The sequence below is a fragment of the Candidozyma pseudohaemuli genome, assembly GCF_003013735.1.
Source record: "Candidozyma pseudohaemuli strain B12108 chromosome Unknown scaffold00005, whole genome shotgun sequence".
NCBI classification, from domain to species: Eukaryota; Fungi; Ascomycota; class Pichiomycetes; order Serinales; family Metschnikowiaceae; genus Candidozyma; species Candidozyma pseudohaemuli.
In genome coordinates, this window is record NW_020194439.1 from 377,451 (window position 1) to 395,928 (window position 18,478).

Consider the following 18,478-nt stretch of genomic DNA (forward strand, 5'->3'; position numbering starts at 1 on the left):
ATACAGTGATCCAACAGACACCCATCAGATCTCAAGATCTGACCTCACCAACAATACATACCATTGTTTCTGCAACCTTTGCAATTCCTGAACCATTCTCTTCCCAGAAGGACTATTAAAGTATCCAGTCTACATCTTTTCATAAATTCATTCTGAGCTGCTCATAATCTTCGCAGGTATCACCATTCCGTGCTCCACACTGCCAAGGCCAGCTTCTCCACAACAAGAGATTCTCTGCATGATCTTCAGAAACTCAATTCCAGGGCCCCTCATGATGCCCCGCTCAAGGTCACTCTGAATCCCACCCAAATACCAGAATACCGTAGGGTCTTGTTGATTTACGAATGCCCCGCATGTTGGAACGGGTCACTTCTTCCAATCGGCATTGTTGCCAAATTTGGCAACACCCACAGGAAGCCTACAAATTTTCAGTTTTGCGGCATCTAAGCCTTCTAGACCCTTCAAATAACATCCTTGAGCTATAAACTCTAATTGGGTGAAAGCAGTGCATTGCTCGGTCCGGATAAACTACTGCCCGATGAAGAGTGCCCGAGAATGGTTCCGCCCCGCATTTCTTTTTCTGTCACCGGATAAAGCTGCAACGGCGCTCGTTTCTTTTCCGATGCGCCCCCACAGGAACCATTTTCGGAGTCCACCCCAGACTGGGTATATAAACGGGCCATTTCTCTCGATTTCGCTTTTGTAGATTGCTCATCACCATGACTCTTTCTGACGCCATTTACAACACCATCATCAAGCCAGACCACGAGGAGACCTCTGTTCCTGCCAAGGCTCCTACTCTTAAAGGCACTGTGGTGGATAGATTCCTTTTGAACGGTAAAGTCACCGTTATTACTGGAGCTGCTGGTGCCATTGGTGGAGCTATTGCTGAGGGTTTTGCCCAGGCCGGTTCCCATGTGGTGATTATGGACTACAAGCACGATCCCAGTCTTGCTTCTCGTTTGAGCGACACCTACGGCATCAAGGCCAAATCGTACCAGGTTGACGTGACCAAGTACGAGGCCGTCGAAGAGGTGGTGAACCAGATTAAGGAGGATTTCGGCACCATCGACGTGTTTATCGCCAATGCCGGTGTTGCTTGGCAAACAGGTTCTATTCTTAATGACGACTCCACGCTTGATTCCTGGAAAAAGGTGTTTGACGTCAACGTCCACGGTGTTTTCAACTGTGCCAAGACGGTCGGCAAGATCTTCAAGGAAAAGGGCCAGGGCTCCTTCATTATGACCGCCTCGATGAGCGGACACATTGTGAACGTTCCCAACTACCAGACCGGCTACAATGCCTCCAAGGCTGCTGTGGTGCAGATGGCCAAATCCTTGGCTGTGGAGTTTGCCGGTTTTGCTCGTGTGAACAGTGTTTCGCCAGGATACACCGACACGCCGATGTCGTCCTTCGTTCCTACTAAGCAGAGAGCCAAATGGTGGGGTCTTACGCCTGAGGGCAGAGAGGCATTGCCCGAGGAGTTGGTTGGCGCATACCTCTACTTGGCCAGTGACCTTTCCACATTCACCACTGGTTCGGATATTCGTGTTGACGGTGGTTACACATGTGTGTAAGTTATGAAAGAGCCGGTCTCGGAATATGAGACCCAGGCATTGCATGATAATAGATATGGTGTTTTAGTGAACATTTAATAGTGATGAGTTGTAGATTTGCTGGAATTGAGTTGTTTGATAGGATGAAGACTGGTATTCGATACAGTAGAATGGCTGCAAAATGGCTGCGATAGAGTATCTAAGCCACAACTTGTGCAAGCCGGCTGAGATAAAAAAGGATTGAGTGGAACTCCATATTTCAAATGGTTGATTCCCTTATTGATAATTCAATCCATGAAAATCCAAAAAAATAGTGACTCCGGCGTGATTCGAACACGCGCATCTTACGATAACAGAACTTGAGTCTGCCGCCTTAGACCGCTCGGCCACAGAGCCATTACTGAATATAACCTGCAGCGGGTGTATATAGTAAAATAATACAGCATTGACGCGGTATATGCAGGACATCCAAAATACGGTCAGGAGAGTGAATTCTCGAAAACAGATTCAAATTTTGAGGTCATTTTGGGCCTATAAATTTATCGTCCAAGTATCAAAGCCCCATTTAGAAGGGTGAAAAGGTGATTGCTGAAATACATTTTGTTGCGAGATTTGTTGCATTTGAGTTACATTTTCGAGTTTCTTTGCATGCTCAACACGAAAAAAGTACTAGATTCACAGTTAGCAATGGAGATATTGCTTTATCGGTTTAACGGCAGGAGTATGATGTGGTATTCGGTAATTTAAGAGCAGGTTTTTGCTATAAGTGTCGTGAAATTGAGAATAGTGTGATCCCATTGAAGGCTGTTTCTATAGGGAATAAGGTTATTCACTCCAATAAAGAGAGCTCATATAGAGATAAAAAGAAGAAAAGCCAGAGGCTTCGGCATCCCGTGACATTTAATTACAGTATGTTTCCCCAGAGATATGGTATTCCTCAAAGGAGAAAATTAAATAAAACTACATAAATGAGCCGCCGATCAGGTAAAATGGCTTGCATCGGAGTACAGATTCATGCCTCAATCCAAGTACAAAATTCAAAAAAATCAAAGGGTCATGCCCAATTTCTGAAACACGACATTTTCGGAATCCAAAAACAAGGCGATCAATGAACTCGTCAAAATAATTATTTAATCAATATTGTGCCGTCAACTATGTAAGCGTGACCGATGCTTAAACATGCATCGAGTTACCTCATCGTCTCCCAATAAATAAAAGACTCCACCTCTCCCTCCAAAATTCCAGACCCCAAAATGCCTGAAAATCCATACGAAGAAATCGAAAAAGAAACCGAAAACCCTCCAGTTACTGCCGAAAGCCAGGAAACCAGTGAACAACCAAGCAAGGAAACCAGTGAACAAGCAGAAACCAGTGAACAAGCAGAAACCAGTGAACAAGCAGAAACCAGTGAAAAACCAGAAACTACCAAAGAAGCGAAAAAAGACCATGACTGCAAAATAGTACCTGTCATCGCCTTTATTATAGCTTTTCTGGCGGTGTTGGGCTGGTATATCCTCAATGCCCTCTATTATCGAAACCTTTTCCTCGGATCCCTGGCTCCCTATCCTATTCAAAAAGCCTGGAACGAGGATCCAAATGGCTGGATCCAAGTCATGAACAAGACGGTTGCAGCTTTTGAGGATGTTAAAAAGGGCATTTCTGGTGATATCGCATCCGATATTCCCCTGGAATGGCCGTATGGGAAAACAACATATTCCCTCTATAGCTCGGGCTTGTGTAGAGATGCTGAAGGAATGAAGAGAACGTGCTACGAAGGGAAATACGCCTTTTATGATTTTGTGAAGGATATGGGGCTCTTCACTACTGAGGAACTCAAGTTGAAGGATGTGGATGCTTTCCAAGAGTCGTGGATGGACAGGGTCAAGAATATGATAGTGGATGCATTGGTAGAGGAAGAAAGAGTCAAAATCCATGATGAAGTTTTCCAAACGCATAGCACGACGATGGAGTTTGTCAAGGAGTTTAAGTATGGGCTTTATGAAACCGACTTTGTGCCATATTGGAGGTTCCTGTTCTTTTGGTTTGTCATTTCAGCCCTCGTCGATGGCTCGCTCGTACTAGCAGCATTTTTGGGTTTTGATAAGAATTCTTTTGAATTCGGTATTGCTGTAGGTCTGGTCATTCACATTGGCAGAGTACTCGTTGGGTTAATTATTGGCCTGGCTCTCCGTACACGCATGTGGGAAGGAGAGGTATTTGAGAGCATCAGTGTCAGCTATCCTTTGAAAAGCCTGGTAATTGTGAAAATCTTTCAATTTTTGTATCCTGTGGTGTGGTTATTCATTTTTGCGTGCCTAGGAGACCTCGGTGTCGACTGTTGTGACGTTAAAGATGATCTGGGTTCCGAACAGTGCTAGACATTGTGAGTCATTGGTAGGGGACTCAAGGTGAAGGGAGGAGCAAGTTCAGTTTTGAATATAGGAGAATTTTTATCGTTTCGTCAAAAGCTTGCTAGTTGTACGTTCGTACTTTCCGTTCTTTCAGGGGAGTTCATCAGCAGGTCATGCCTCGTTTATCAAATTAGTACGTTGTGTTGCAGCGGAACATTGGAAAGCATTAGATAGCTTGAATAGAGACCATCGATAAGATGGCAGAGACGAGGCTTGTGAATCAGGGGAATGATCAAGAGCAATACAGCATAATTGAGATGAAGTTTAAGGGACGAATGAATTTTTGGTGGAGATACATGGAACTTCTATATTACCAGCTTATGGATACAGGAGTTGCCCAAAGTTTAGCCATCTTTTGTCAACGGATAAGAGGGAAATGAAAAAATGGTGAGTTCCTATGTTCGTGATCTAGGGTAGGGTCATTTTGAGCCACACTTTTCGGTGGAAGATGTGACCTTGAGCTTATGAAATGGAAAAAGTGGAGGTCCTTAAAAAGGAATTGAAGAGAAAAGGCAATTGGAGATTCAAAATATCATTGAGGTCGATGGAGAGATTGCTGGTGGTCCCATTGGTCGAATACCAGCATTGAGGTAATGTAGCTTTAGCGTCCAGTATCGGCAGGAGGGCATAAACGACAAGGCCGCCCAGGTAATCCAAAAGCCGCCTAAAACGTCATACCCTTCAACGCTTTATCCACATTGTGCATCACCTAAATCCCAACATCGGCAAATCCATCCCACAAGCCGATCTCAAAAACCCAGTTGTGGTCACCCAAATCTCAAAAACCCATGATTCTCCAAAAACCAACTGTGCGTTTTTCCCCAGCCGGTTATCACAAAACGCAAATCCCACCTTAAGTCGGACTGCCTGGATCATTCATGATAGTGCCATATCCAGGCTTAGCCTCGGCCCGGTGCGGCTGCACATGACACAACCACTAGACCGTGCATGGGCCAATTTCGAGATAACACGATAATGTACGACGTGGAGATAAGAAAGCGAAGATGCAATCCAAGGAATCCTAAATTTCTACTTTTTTTTATCCTTTACTTTTTCATTCAACTGCCAACGCACGCAGCTGTCAAGTGAGCCGTGCAGATATTACGAGGCGGCTGCATGACAGGGCTGTATCCACTCCGCCTGGATCAACAATTTCCATGATACACAATTGGACCTCGTGCCGAAACACGCCAATTCCGTCATATGCACGAATCCAGCTATCAGCCGTGCCGACGCCCCATATAAACACGCCATGCCGCTCCCTTTTGGCTAATTCCTCCAACAATGCATCTTCATCCCCGTCTATTTTCTTCAGGTTTCTATGGCTCCTCATATGGCTCTGATTCGGGCAGCTCTGGTCTTCCCGTCGGTGTCTACATTGGAATTGCCGCCGGCATTATTGCTTTTATAATATTGGTTGTGACCATCAGAGTGTGTATCGTCAGAAATCGAGCAGCCAAATTTCCCCAAAACCAGTATCCTCCAGGAACCGTCGGTTTGGGATCTGGAAACCCGGTTCCCATGAGGCCGTTTCCAATGGAACCCGCTCCAGTGAGACCAATGTCGGCTCCTCAAACGGCTGCTCCATATTATCAGCTGCCGACGGCTCCTCCTCCTACTTATAAGGATTCTCGGCATGATAGAGTGTACAACATGGTGTAGCCATGGTTGGAAAAATGGTGTAGCCATGGTTGGAAGAATGGTGTAGCCATGGTTGAGAGAATGTTGAATGTCAGGCAACGGCTCTGGACAGTCGGCGTGGCACTTTCATCGGTTTCTATATCCACTTAATAGAGCATACAGATATACATTTGTAGGTGTTCCTTGGAGGAGTTAGCAAATGGGCTAGTTGAAATTGTTGCTGGGATTGGATTTACGGCAAAATGTAAAAAACCTTTGGCCACAGTGAATAGCTTAGGAATGGGATGGGAAGGCCATGTTTCTGAAGTACCCACTGAATAGAGCATACAACGATACACAATCAAGGGTCTGTTATTTTCTAATGTAAAAAATGTGGCATATGACGGTGTAGAGGACTCTCACGAGCTCATCCAATGAGAAAGAAAATCGATCTTAGACCTCAGCTGCGAATGTAATTTTGGAGGTGTAAGCTCTTGCTCAGATGATAGAAAATCAGTTTAAGTGTGCATTTTACAAACCATACGGCCAAAAGGCAGGTACTCAAATTGCTGAATAATCGGCAAAGCAATTCGAGATTTGGGCTGAAGTGAATCATAATTATAATACTCAATTGGCGTATTGCGTGACACCACGCTAACGGATTCATGTCTACACAGTTTTGGCAGTGTCCGAAGAGTGAAACGAAACGAACATCCTCTTTTCGAGTAGTACATCACAAAGCCTTATAGAAGCTTCCATTAATACATGAGGAATGTCTTGGACCCAGATGGGACACTCATGACTGTATCTGAAGCTCTAGAGGTAGAACAAGGCCACGTTTTCAGAGAAACCTACAAAAACCCTCTTCTAACTGTACTAGCCGTTTTCACTACTTTTTATTTAATCAAGGAAGTACTTTTCATTGTATTGTGGTTTGAGCTTTCAATGTAGATAATCTTTAATTCCACCTGCGAGTGACATTATGTGACCATTTAAGCTCCATCACAGGTAAAGCTACATCATCACCAAAGTAGCATATAAAATCCACCATAAAGCATGACAACCACCTCCATATCCACCTGCAACTCCATGCAAGCTTCTGTAGACAGCCCACGATCCATGATACATCCACACACTCCAACTTCAATCTCCATAATAATCTGCAAAATGCCGAAATGCCGTCATTCTGCCGATGCACAGCTCCAGCAACAGAACCCCTATATAAACCGGCCAGGGTCCATGTTTTTCCTTCATCACCATGCATCTCCATCGTCGATACTACGGGGGCTCTTATAGTTCCTATGGATACGACTGGACTAGTGAAAGGAGAAGAAAATTCGGAATAGTTCTTGGAAGTATCTTTGGCGGCGCTGTTGTCATAGGTCTTTGTATATGGGCCATTGTCTCCTACAGAGAGGAGAAGAAGAAAAAAGTACCTCGAACGCAGACTGTTCCGACGCCGACACAGCAGACTAGAGATATTCCAAGACAGCCGAATAGAGATATTCCAAGACAGCAGCCTAGATATAATGCAATAATCACACCACCGAATCCTCCAGCAGTACCTGGTTACTTTGAACCAACAGCACCACCTCCTACTTATAAGGATTCACGGAACGACAGAGCATATATGGATCCAGCGCCAGGGAATGATGTGATTTTGGTGGACTCAGAAAGAGCCATGGTCAGGGCTCCGGTGTGACGGGCATTTATGGTAATGAATTTGAGTATTTAGGTATTCTAGACGTAATGAAATATAATGAGGTTTTACCTGGTGTAGGTGACAATGAGGATATAGGGTGATTGAGATGAGAGGTGGAGGCTTCATTTGTTGACTATGCCTTGAATGGTGTATCCTGAAGATGCCTTGAATGGTGTGTCCTGGAGGTTGAAAGAAAAAGAAAGCACCTATGACAGCAGAAGCTTGTCTTCGCCGTGCGTGGAATATTAATAGGACAGTATAGAAAGGCTTGAAAGTCTGCAATGTAAGCGACAGTGGGGGTTTGCATTTTTATTTCTGTTGATGCAATTACATGGATTGCGTGTCAGGAGGGGCACTTGAGTGATTGGATGTTTTAGGGAGAAGAATAAGAATATGGTGTGTTAAAGAGTGAGGCTTTTGGATAGAGCACAGTTGGAAAAGGCAACGATGCAGTCAGTGTGGCATTAAGAATGATGATCAAGCTTTCGTTAAGAGTTCAATGACTGGTGAAGAGACCTAAGCGAAAGACACTGAAAGTGTCACTTTTTCAAGATATCTAGCCACAAGACGTCTAACTTGTTTTCTAAACAAAGTCCTACAGAAATATTCATGGAGATTTAAAAGAAACAGCCATTGAGGGGATTGTAGTCTCCATAGCTAAAATTCGACAGATACCAGTCCTCAATGGATTAGGCAACCTCGAAGCAGGCCACAAACGCAAAAAGATCGAGAATTTGCCACCAAGCAGTGGGTAGAATGGGTACTACCGATGTCGTCAACCAATCTTGTGTGAATCTCAATATACCCTAAAACAACCGTTCCCTTCCTTTGCCATTGAGTCAAATACTAACTGTGAAATCAAAAACCAACCTCAATCCATTTTCACCTCAACTTCCAAAGCCCAAACCTAAAAACGCCTTTGGTGCCTTCCCCACACGATGCCGCCAAAACAGGCAGCAGAGCCTCCATGGCTGGACCCTGTCAGAAAGCAAAACATGCACAATAGGACGTTTACGAGGTCTCCCCTTCCTGCACTGGTCAGCATCTATTTTCACCAGGGCTTCCACGCCACGTCGTTCTGGCACAAACCCGCATGATGTCAAAAGCCTTTTGCCCGATTCGTGATGGATTTCGTCATTGGTAGTTGATTTTTTTTACGATATGCAAGGACCGCTGTAGGTGTCTGTCGGGATCATCCATGACAGCGTCATATCCAGTCCTAAGCCCCTGCCCGGTGCGGCTGTCAGTGACTCAACGATACCAGGAAGAAGTCGTTTTCAGGGTTTTGAGAGAAGCGATTTGATGAAAGAGATATGAAAGAAGCGATTTAATGAGAAAGATAAAAGATTCTATAGATTCTCCTAAAATCGCTAAATCTTCAATTGTTTTAATGTAGCGTCAAATCCTGCTTTAGCCGGATACGAGACGCAGCAGGGGTACCAGATCTCATACACTCCGATTATGCCGATGTTTTCTATATTCGGCCCCGCCGAATTCCCGTGCTTGTGCCGATGCACGAACCATGATTCAGCCGTGCCAAACGCCGTATATAAACTTCAGCGTTTCGCTTTCAAAATCCGTAAAATGCATCTTCATTCTCGTCTATTCACCTCTGGTCTCTATGGAGTATCCTCAAGCTCTGGCGGTCCAGGTCTCTCGAGAGGCGCCATTATAGGCATTGTTGCCGGTGCGGTTGCCGTGGTGCTAGTTATGATAATTGTTACCGTGTCGCTTGTGAGGAAACGCAGCATGCTAAATCAGGAAAATATACCGCAGAAGTATCCGCCTAACCAGTATGTTCCGCAGATGATCACTACCCGTCGAGGAGTATTATACCAGGCCCAGCCTCCTCCACATACTAGTGCTCCGGATTATCAGCCGCCGTCGGTTCCTCCTCCTACTTATAAGGATACACGGGGCGATGGAACGCAGCTTGTTGCGTAGGTAGGTTTGGGTTTTGGGGAAATATAGGTAATATAGAGCTCATTGAGAGGTTGTAGAGGGGGATTTGTAGGGTTCAATGTGGAGATCGCTGGGTTTCACAGCTGCTTGTTATATGGATTGATACATGTACTTGTGTGTTTTGACTGATTTCTCTTTATAGGAATTAAATATGTCTCAATGGCTGAGGAGATATCTACATATATTATCAGAGACATTTCAATTATTTAGAAAGATTGTTAAGTGTTAAAGTGGGAATAATATCACTTCTAAATGAAGAACCATCTATATGGTCATCAGATGGTAATGACGCTGATATGACGTCAGCGAGAGTTATCAGATAAAGCCTGGAATATTCTTGAATTTCTATATTTAGCTTCTTCTATTGCCTAATTCTCGTAAATTTCTCTCTTCTGATTGGAATAAAACGGTGCATGGTGATCGTGCTTCTCAATAAGGCGGTCCACTCATTTAGGCACAAGGACAAAAACGAACAGGGTAAAGCCAAAAAGACTTAAGAGGCAATTTCAAGCATAAATTCAGCCAAAATAAGTCAATTTATTCTGATTTTCGTTTTGGACTCATTCAATAAAACTGTTTTTGGCTATAAATCACCCAATATTGGAGCTACAACGCTGAAAATTTGACAGCGTACTGAAATAGAGTCAAATATTACAACAGCATACTAAAATTTACCAACTTCCAACTCAGCCATATAATCCAGAACATATACGTCCTAGAGCACTTTCCTTCATCTACGCGGTTTTAGCTCAGTTGGGAGAGCGTCAGACTGAAGATCTGGAGGTCCTGTGTTCGATCCACAGAAATCGCATTTTTTTTTTGTGGCACTATTGTTTCGCACCAGAGTGGTTATAACCACCACAGTTGACGAATATATAAAGAGCATCGTCCGCCATTTTTTTAATGAGTGTTTTTTTGGAAACCAGCAGGGGAAATTTGGTTATCGACCTAGATAAAAAGAATGCCCGAGAGACCTTCTTGATTGTGGCATTGGCCCATTTGAACCACTGGATCTTATCTGATTTCGACTACGAAAAAGATGTTCTGTTGACTGGGCAACTTGTGGATGTTCCAGAAACTGTGAAAGCTGAATTGGATAAAAAGGAGTTGGAGGATCTGTCAGGCACAAAGAAGGAGCTGGCGCCACCCGGATCGGTGGAGTTTCTAGGCTCTGAAGATGGCTTCCAACTCCGTATCCTTTTGGACTCCAGATCATCAAAAGACGTTGTTGGAAAGGTTGCAGAGGGCTTGGACGTTCTAGATAGCGTCAACAAGCTGGACGGAAAGCTCAAGATCTTGCACACCCACGTGGTGTATGATCCTTTCCTGTTGGACTTGATTTCTTTAGGTCAGCGCAAAAAGGAGACAGATTTCCTGGCGGAACAGATCAAGAAGCTTCTCAAGGCTCCACAGGCCCCTGAAGACGATAAAGCGTCCGTGGAGGCGTTGGCGTTGGAGCTTTTGGGCGACCTTTCCCACTACAAGGTGAAACCATCACCACAGACGCTATTTATTGCCAAGTTGAACCCGATAACCACGGAAAACTCGCTCGAGGTGATTTTCTCGAGATTTGGCGCCGTCAAGAAAGCCAATATCATGAAGGGCAAGAAAACGCCGTATGCCTTTGTTGAGTTTGAAAGCCAGGAGTCTGCTGAATCGGCTTATTCTCAGCTTCACGATAACTGTACGATTGACGGCCACCAGGTCGTTGTTGACTTTTCCCAATCTACGAGCCGTCCGGGCGACGTTGGTTTGAAGGAGGACATCTTTGAGGAATGATGATTTAGTGTTTTACACCAGCAATGAATGAGGTCTAAAGAGGCACCGACGGCCTTTCAGACATTCCAAGAAGAAAAAGAAAATTCCCTTTTATCGAAATGCTCCATCTCGTCGTTGGCTTGTTGGCGATGAGCTGAAAAATCTTCCAAATCTTAAAATTCCATAACTCCATCCAAAATTCAAACAGAGCAAATCCAAGACCATCCAAAGTCACAGAAAAAGCACCCTACAAACAGCTACATCCACAGATTACGATAAATAGGAGTTCGTGGTCATTAAAGGCATTAAACAACACGTCTTTTTTCCCCGCGGGCTTCACCCTCCTCCAAACTATCAAACACAAGCTTCTTAGTTGACAGAAACACAGTCCTTCGAGATGTGGCCGGTCTGACCACACTGGTAGCAGGCCTTGGCAAACTTGTCGGTGGCCAAGTTGCAGTCCTTGGAAATGTGGCCAGTCTTACCGCAAGAGTAACACTTGACAGAGCCGGCCTGGCAGTCCTTGGCAAAGTGGTTAGGACCGCCACACTTGTAACAGGTGGTGGCCTTACCCTGGTATCTGCCGCCAGATCTTCTTGGAGCTGGAGCAGACTCAGCCTTTGGGCACTCTCTGGAGATGTGGCCAAACTCGGAACAAGTGTAACACTTGGAGCCCTGAGCAGCGTTAGGGCAGTCACCTTGAACGTGACCAACGTCACCGCAAGAGTAACACTGCTTGGAGGCGGTGGTCTTTGGCTCAGGACAAGCACCGGACTCGTGACCAGGCTGGCGGCAGTTGTAGCACAATCTCTCCTGCTGCTGGCAGTCGTCGGCGATGTGGCCGGTTTCACCGCATTTGTAACAAGCTCTTGGGAACATTTTAAAAAAGGTTTTTGATGAACTGAGTTGGTTGTTCGTGGTTAGAAAATTTTTCCTGGCTGATGTGCGCACCAATGACCAGAGTTACACAAAAATCACGGGACCTGGGGTCTTGGTCAGGCAGAAACGGGGGATTTGGAGAGATGGGGATTTGTGGATTTTTGGAATGTTTGGTTGGAATGGGGCCGCTGGAATGTTTGTTTGAGACAGATCGAGTGGGTGGGGGATCTGGCTGAGTGGAGCGACATTGTGGCCGAGCGACATAATGGCTGCAAACGGCAAGCCGGTAGCCCGAAATTCCGTTGGTTCCTGGGAAGGGTTTCCTTTAAATTTAAGGAAAGATTGTGAAGGCAGGATTCTATGGCTGAACGAAAATAGAGGTAAAAAGGTGTGCAGTGGGGATTTACCGTCAGGACCATGAGCTCATCGCATAGTGATGGGAATCGAAGTTTTCCAGGGACTGGCTGTAGAAAACGCAGAAAACGGCACTACAAAGCGGGAGTCTATTTCAGCAGATTCACTATGGAAATTCTCGAGGAATTCTCGAGTTTTTGTGCTCATCGCATCGAGAAGATCTCATCGGCTCCATTGTGTGGAGAAACAAGTACGTAAACGAGGCCGCATGAAAATGAAAACCGTAAAACACGAAAATGGCGAAATTCATAGATTTTTTTTTTTTTCTTTTTAATGCCAGCTTTTCACGATTTTACATTGTTTATTTCACACCTCAAGGATGTGGCTTTTTGTGATCCAGATCCCTCGATGCCCAGCGGTAATTCAGAGGTGTAAAAGAAATGAACAATAGAACCGTAGAACAACGAAAGTCTTCAGTTAATTGAAATTCTTCAGCTAATGGAAGAAAAGGCCATCTGAATGATTTTTCAATTTCTGTAGTGCTATTGAAAACGGACATCTTCGGTTGTAGCCTGGTATGCCAAATGTCTATCGATAAATATGCTCAACTAGCTCATCGCCTCCTCAGAAAATCCCCTTATAAACAGCATCGGCGGTCTTCACGGCCTGCTGGATATCCGCCACGTCGTGGACACGGACAATATCGGTGTTTTGCTGAACACATGCCACAACCGTAGCAGCTGTAGGGATCATTCTGTCCAGCGCTTCCTTTCCAGAAATGGTTCCAAGGAAGCCCTTTCGACTAGTACCCACAAGAAGCGCCAAACCGTGGAACGACGTGTACACGCCCAGGTTCAAGTCGTTCTGGGCGTACTGTTTCAACGTTTTGGCTCTGCGCAACAAGGTCAAGTTCTGGCCGATGTTTTTGGCAAAACCAATGCCAGGGTCAATGATAACCTGCCATTTCTTGACGCCGTGGTCCATGGCCACAATAAGCTGAGCAGCCAATTCTCTGCAGACACCGTTGACCACCGGTTCGGCCGCTGGAGCCTGGATTCCGTGATGCAGATCAATCTGGTACTCTACAAGCAGATCATCACTAGGTCCGTACTCCGTGAGCTTGCTCATTGTCTTTGGCGTGCCCCTGGTGTGGCTCATGACGTAGGCACAGCCGTACTTGGCGATAACCGAGAAAAGGGCTGGATCCAAGGTGCCCATGGAAATGTCGTTGATGATATCGGCGCCAGCCTGGAGAACGGCCTCGGCAACAGCAGCCCGGTACGTATCCACAGAAACAAAAATGTCGTCGAGCTCCGGCGCAGCCCTGATGGCTTCCACCACCGGAACAACCCTCGCAAGCTCTTCTTCCGTAGAAGGCTCCAGGGACCCCGGACGGGTGGAAACACCGCCAATGTCGATGATAGTCGCCCCGTCGGCCTTCTGCTTGAGCGCTGCTTCCACGATATCCTGCCTGGAAAGCTCAAAGTGCTTGCCTCCATCGCTAAACGAGTCTGGCGTGGCATTGAAGATTCCCATGATAAGCGTGGGTTTCTTGCTGTTGTGGCTGAAGGTGAGGTGTCGTTGGCCCGAGCCGGGCACCACCAGAAGAAGCTCCGACAGCTCCTGGACCAGCGGATCGGGTACAGTTGCCAAAAGCCTTCGAAGATGGTCGTGAACAGGTTCGGCTGTGACCGGGTGAATGAAATCGGGAGGAACCAACTCGCAAAGCGGCTGAAGCACAAACGTCCGTTCAAGCATCAGCTTGTGTGGCACGACGAGATCGGGTGTGTTGATGGTGGAATCGCCGAAAAACACAATATCGAGGTCGATGGTTCTAGGACCATTGTCGAACTCCTTGCGCCGCTGGAGGTGCTCGTACTCGATCTTCTTGAGCACCTTAAGGAGGTCATGGGGCGCCATGTTCTCGCAGACCACACGAACCACGCCGTTGTAGAAATCAGCCTGGTCCGTGTGGTACATGGGTTTCAGCACATACAACGACGAGGTCAGCTGGACGTGGATGCCCGGCTGGCGTCCAAGGAGGTCTAGGGCGTCCTTGATGTTTTCAAGCTGGTTGCCCTCGTTGGAGCCAAAGGCTATGTACGCTGTTTGACGAGGCAGAATGGGTTTTTCCTCCACCGGCAAATCAAAGCCCGTTTTCAGCGCCAACGCAAACAGAATGGGCGCCTCGTCGGCGAAATCGGCCCGTTCACACTGTGTAGAAACGCCCACGCCGTCCGTGTACACTATGGCGTTGGGTTTTGTCACTCGAACATGGACCGTTTCGACGTTGAACTGCTGGCAGATCCACTGCAGGGTCCGTTTGACCAACGCCTCCACGGTCTTGAAATTGGCCTGCTCGAGGTACTCGTACACGGAGGCAGACACTGCTGGAACGTGCAAATCGCCGTTGGCCTCCATTTCAATGTCGAGGTCGACAAACTGGCGATTCTCTCTTTCAAACGTAAACACGCCTATCAACGTCAACGCACGGAGGCCGTGGATCTTGTAGACTTCCCTAACTCCATCGGTAACAAAAGAAACAGGCGCCCGGATATCCAACTTGGGTGCCGAAACGGAAACCTCGATTCCGGAGCATTTCAGTCTTTCTTCATGTAGCGAGCCGTAAAGCGCCCTTCCGAGCCCGCCAAGCGACCCGAAGTTTCTTTGCCGGTGCACGTCGGCGTACTTCAACAACTTCTCCAGAATCACAGCGTAGTTCAACAGAAAACTCAAGTTGTCTCGTTCCAGCGCCTTGACGAAGTTGGTGGAGAAAACCGCATCCACAGAAACCGGGTGCGGCACCGGTCTCTTCCAGTGGTCGACGCCGACGATGGCCTGCGCCTGGAGCCCCGAAACATACACCTTGTCCATGCGGAGGCCGCGAGAGATGAGTGTTTTGAGCGTCACTTTTGGAAGTCGGGGTTGCCTTTTAGTGATCAATAGAATTCAGATTTGATCGTTGAAGTAAGGCGGGATGTAGCGTTTGGGATTTAGCTTTTGGGATTGAGCGTTTGAGGTTTGGGGTAAAGGCTATGGGGGGTGGGGATTGGGTCTGGTGTTTCCCAGGGTGTGGTTGTGGAGGTGATGTATGTTGATGCTTTCGCAGCCATTTTTCAGAGAGGAGGGATGGGGTGGTGGGTATAGCGGAATTGGCAGTTTAGGGGTTTCGGGATAATTATATTCTGGTGATTTGGGGAACATTGGGGCTTTTTTGGATTTCGTGATTGTGGGATAATTGTGGGTTGGGGAGGTGGGTCACTTTGTTAGGAAGCGCAGTGTGCATTATACGTGAAGAGGTAGGTAGTTCTAGGGAGTCTTTCTCCTAGGAATAAAGGAATAGTTATAGACGTTATTTAGTCAGAAATTAACGGGCTCAGGGGTAAAGAATCGCTTTTGGAAAATAGCTGACAACCGGAAACTGGTCTAGGTTTCCCTTGCGTTTGTCCTTAGAGACTTGCTTTGGGTGGATGACTCGGATCTCAAGAGGATGCATGGATTGCAGCACTTTCAGCATTGGAATCGTGAAATTGAAAAGTTATTACTTTTGAAGAGTAGGTTTGAGTTTGAAGTACTCAATGGTAAGCGGTTGACACTGATACCACCATCGCAGGTGACTGGACTATGGGGTGAAAAGGATGTCTTTGACTTTTGGCTAATGGCAATTTGGGATTTGGAAGCTTATTATATTTCATTTCTTGAGTATCTTCTACGAAATTGAATCACTGGTGGTTGGGTAGTGAGGTATAGTTGAGTCACCCTGAGTCTGTTTTAGAGAACGGAATAGTCAACTGCTGACCAGGTGAATAGTCACACTTCACAAGGCAATTTTAAGCATTTTCATCATTTTCAGCTATTTTGTGCCTAGCAGATACTATAAAATGGGATTGGGATATTAAGATCATTGGTGATTTTTTGCCTTTTACTAGCTGACGATGCTATGGTGACAGAGTCAGGGAACAACCAACTCCAAAGCACTTTTTATTCCATAATAGTCACATTCCCATTACATTTGAAGCCTTCTGAACAACAAATAATGCCCTTTCAATCTAAAATTACATTCTCATGAAACTCTCAGCAGAGGCATATTGAACCCTACTCTAAGAACTAACTTTCGAATACATGCACTGGCTTAGCTTTATTTGCTGCTCTAGCCCACATAGTCTATCTATAAAACCTTCCACCACCACCACCGTCTCCCCATGGCATCGTCTATAACGTTTCCTCAGGTTGCACCAAAATCGTCGCTTTGAACCAATTCAGCCATATCCACCAAACGCAACCCAACCACCTCAATTCTGCCTTCTCCCTTCACCTCTTCAAATCCCTCCTTCACTTCCCCTGCTTCAATCCTTCCCCTCTCCACCATCCTTCCCTCCCAACACATCCCCAGCCTCAATATCATCGTCAAACCGCACCCCGTCGGCAACATAACAGCCGTACTCGATCGAATCCTTGAGGTACCGCTCGGCCTCCGCAAACTTCAATCCCTTCTGCTTCTCCACATCGCGTAGCAACAACTCGTTCGCCAAAACATACGTGCTGAACGTCTCTGGACCCCAGTACACGATCGTCTTGTTGGCCAGCCTCCTGAGCTCGTCGCCGTAGCGGGCCATGATCAACCGGGAAACGAAATGCTGCCGTTTGAGCCCGTAAAAACCACCAATGTACCGTTTCCACTCGACATTCTCCTGTTCTGAAGACAGCATCGTTTTGTGGGGAGACTCCTTGCGCTGCTCGAGGGCCAAGGTGTAGTAGAAACTGAGCTCCTCGTCGCCGGCGAGGATCCGTGGAATCACCGGTAGGAGCCGGTCGATGCGTCTTTTGAACGATTTCTGTGATTTCGGTAGTGGAAAGTCACTATCTTTGTACTTCTCCTTCACGGGCTTTTCGGCGTCGAGATTGCCCTCGAGGATGTTGCTCGGGAGCAGCAGGTACAGGCTGGGGATGCTTTTGTCCGAGGACGGCTCTTTTTCAAGGATCTTGTCGATATCTTCGAAATTCGGTTTGGATTTTTCACTCTTCAGTTTTGGCGCCGGGAGCTTGATGAGGCCGTCATCGTCGGGTTTTGGCTTTTTCTCCGTGAGCGAATTGTGGATGTAGGGAAGCCTGCGTTTGCGGCTTTTGTATGTGGTGATTCTGTCACCGGGTGTTTTAGACATGATGGTGTTGATATTCGCGATGTGTTTCTGGGGACGATAAGAGGTTTCAGAAAGTGGAAGGGTGAGTTGGGAAATTTAGGGGTTTTGAAAAATGCGGTGTTTTGAGTTGGAGAATTGAGTTGGAGAATTGAGTTGGAGAATTGAGTGGAATTGTTGGGTGGTTGGTTGGATATGGATGTGGATGGTTAGTGGGTGCAAATTGTGGATACAGATAAGGTGCACAATGGGGAGGATCCAGTGGGGCACCCAGAAGGCAAGGGAGAATGGAAGAGGGGAAATTTAGATGGAATTGAAATAGTTACTGATCGAGTGGCTTTAGGCTTTGGAAGGAGATGTCAGTTGGAAGTTGAGTGGACTCGGTTGGTAGGTAGTTATCGAACGCTCCATTTCTTTATTGTGAGCGACTGTAGGGATATCAAAGTAGTTATTCATAGTAGGACTACAGAATGTGCTTTACTTAATGACTTCCTTGAAAGCTAAGCTTCAATGGCCTGGATTGGCTCTTTTTGTTCATTACACACACATAATTGGCACTTCAACTACAATGCTGATACTCAAAAGTCTCTTTCTAAACATCGGAGTACAGAGAGTGGTGAAACATTGTGTCCTTCCTCTTAATCTTGTAATCAATTATGAAGAAAAAAAATCATGGATACCTTTTAGAGATGTGAGCGAGGGGGTCTGGTTTGCAGCCACTTGAGCCCATGTACCTCCAAAGCTGATCGATAAGGATAAGAGGTTCCTTTATTCTGTTTCAAATTGAAAGATGAAATACTTTGTGTAAATGAAATAGCGTAATTGAAAGCAACATTCCCCACGGAACCAAGGGACTGTTGTGACTAGATAGGGAAACCCGATCCTCATATCAGATATATTGTCCCTAAGAAACCAGTTCTTTGTATTAAAGCACTAACTGGTCCATACGTCCAGGCATAGCATCAACTTTTAAACCTATAGAATGAACAGTGAACAGGCATAATCCATTGATATGGATGTCGATAACGGATAAAAGTTACCCACAGCCATTGCTCAAGAAGAGTGTGAAACTTCCCACCCATTTTTCAATTGAACGAA

At 46.1% G+C, this 18,478-nt stretch overlaps 9 protein-coding genes and 2 non-coding genes across 11 annotated transcripts; 7 read left to right on the plus strand and 4 right to left on the minus strand.

Annotated features, from left to right (window-relative positions):
- Positions 1-719: 719 nt before the first annotated feature.
- On the plus strand, positions 720-1,577 carry C7M61_002613 (uncharacterized protein; the record flags this gene model as incomplete). Its single annotated transcript, XM_024857983.1, has 1 exon — positions 720-1,577. One exon carries the CDS (start codon positions 720-722, stop codon positions 1,575-1,577), a length of 858 nt encoding a protein of 285 aa, XP_024713909.1.
- A 290-nt stretch (positions 1,578-1,867) lies between these two features.
- C7M61_002614 lies at positions 1,868-1,952 on the minus strand. Its single transcript has one exon. It is a non-coding gene; the product is annotated as a tRNA-Leu (tRNA).
- An 857-nt stretch (positions 1,953-2,809) lies between these two features.
- Positions 2,810-3,934, plus strand: C7M61_002615 (uncharacterized protein; the record flags this gene model as incomplete). Its single annotated transcript, XM_024857984.1, has 1 exon — positions 2,810-3,934. One exon carries the CDS (start codon positions 2,810-2,812, stop codon positions 3,932-3,934), a length of 1,125 nt encoding a protein of 374 aa, XP_024713910.1.
- Positions 3,935-5,251: 1,317 nt separating this feature from the next.
- Positions 5,252-5,629, plus strand: C7M61_002616 (uncharacterized protein; the record flags this gene model as incomplete). Its single annotated transcript, XM_024857985.1, has 1 exon — positions 5,252-5,629. One exon carries the CDS (start codon positions 5,252-5,254, stop codon positions 5,627-5,629), a length of 378 nt encoding a protein of 125 aa, XP_024713911.1.
- Positions 5,630-6,845: 1,216 nt separating this feature from the next.
- C7M61_002617 (uncharacterized protein) lies at positions 6,846-7,289 on the plus strand (the record flags this gene model as incomplete). Its single annotated transcript, XM_024857986.1, has 1 exon — positions 6,846-7,289. One exon carries the CDS (start codon positions 6,846-6,848, stop codon positions 7,287-7,289), a length of 444 nt encoding a protein of 147 aa, XP_024713912.1.
- A 1,584-nt stretch (positions 7,290-8,873) lies between these two features.
- Positions 8,874-9,233, plus strand: C7M61_002618 (uncharacterized protein; the record flags this gene model as incomplete). The annotated part of the gene is made up of 1 exon (XM_024857987.1): positions 8,874-9,233. The coding sequence occupies one exon, from the start codon at positions 8,874-8,876 to the stop codon at positions 9,231-9,233; it is 360 nt and encodes a 119-aa protein (XP_024713913.1).
- Positions 9,234-9,989: 756 nt separating this feature from the next.
- C7M61_002619 lies at positions 9,990-10,062 on the plus strand. The gene has a single exon. It is a non-coding gene; the product is annotated as a tRNA-Phe (tRNA).
- A 92-nt stretch (positions 10,063-10,154) lies between these two features.
- On the plus strand, positions 10,155-11,030 carry C7M61_002620 (uncharacterized protein; the record flags this gene model as incomplete). The annotated part of the gene is made up of 1 exon (XM_024857988.1): positions 10,155-11,030. One exon carries the CDS (start codon positions 10,155-10,157, stop codon positions 11,028-11,030), a length of 876 nt encoding a protein of 291 aa, XP_024713914.1.
- A 348-nt stretch (positions 11,031-11,378) lies between these two features.
- Positions 11,379-11,888, minus strand: GIS2 (mRNA-binding translational activator; the record flags this gene model as incomplete). The annotated part of the gene is made up of 1 exon (XM_024857989.1): positions 11,379-11,888. The coding sequence occupies one exon, from the start codon at positions 11,886-11,888 to the stop codon at positions 11,379-11,381; it is 510 nt and encodes a 169-aa protein (XP_024713915.1).
- A 978-nt stretch (positions 11,889-12,866) lies between these two features.
- On the minus strand, positions 12,867-15,116 carry FOL1 (trifunctional dihydropteroate synthetase/dihydrohydroxymethylpterin pyrophosphokinase/dihydroneopterin aldolase; the record flags this gene model as incomplete). Its single annotated transcript, XM_024857990.1, has 1 exon — positions 12,867-15,116. The coding sequence occupies one exon, from the start codon at positions 15,114-15,116 to the stop codon at positions 12,867-12,869; it is 2,250 nt and encodes a 749-aa protein (XP_024713916.1).
- A 1,472-nt stretch (positions 15,117-16,588) lies between these two features.
- C7M61_002623 (uncharacterized protein) lies at positions 16,589-17,404 on the minus strand (the record flags this gene model as incomplete). The annotated part of the gene is made up of 1 exon (XM_024857991.1): positions 16,589-17,404. The coding sequence occupies one exon, from the start codon at positions 17,402-17,404 to the stop codon at positions 16,589-16,591; it is 816 nt and encodes a 271-aa protein (XP_024713917.1).
- Between the last annotated feature and the right edge of the window lie 1,074 nt (positions 17,405-18,478).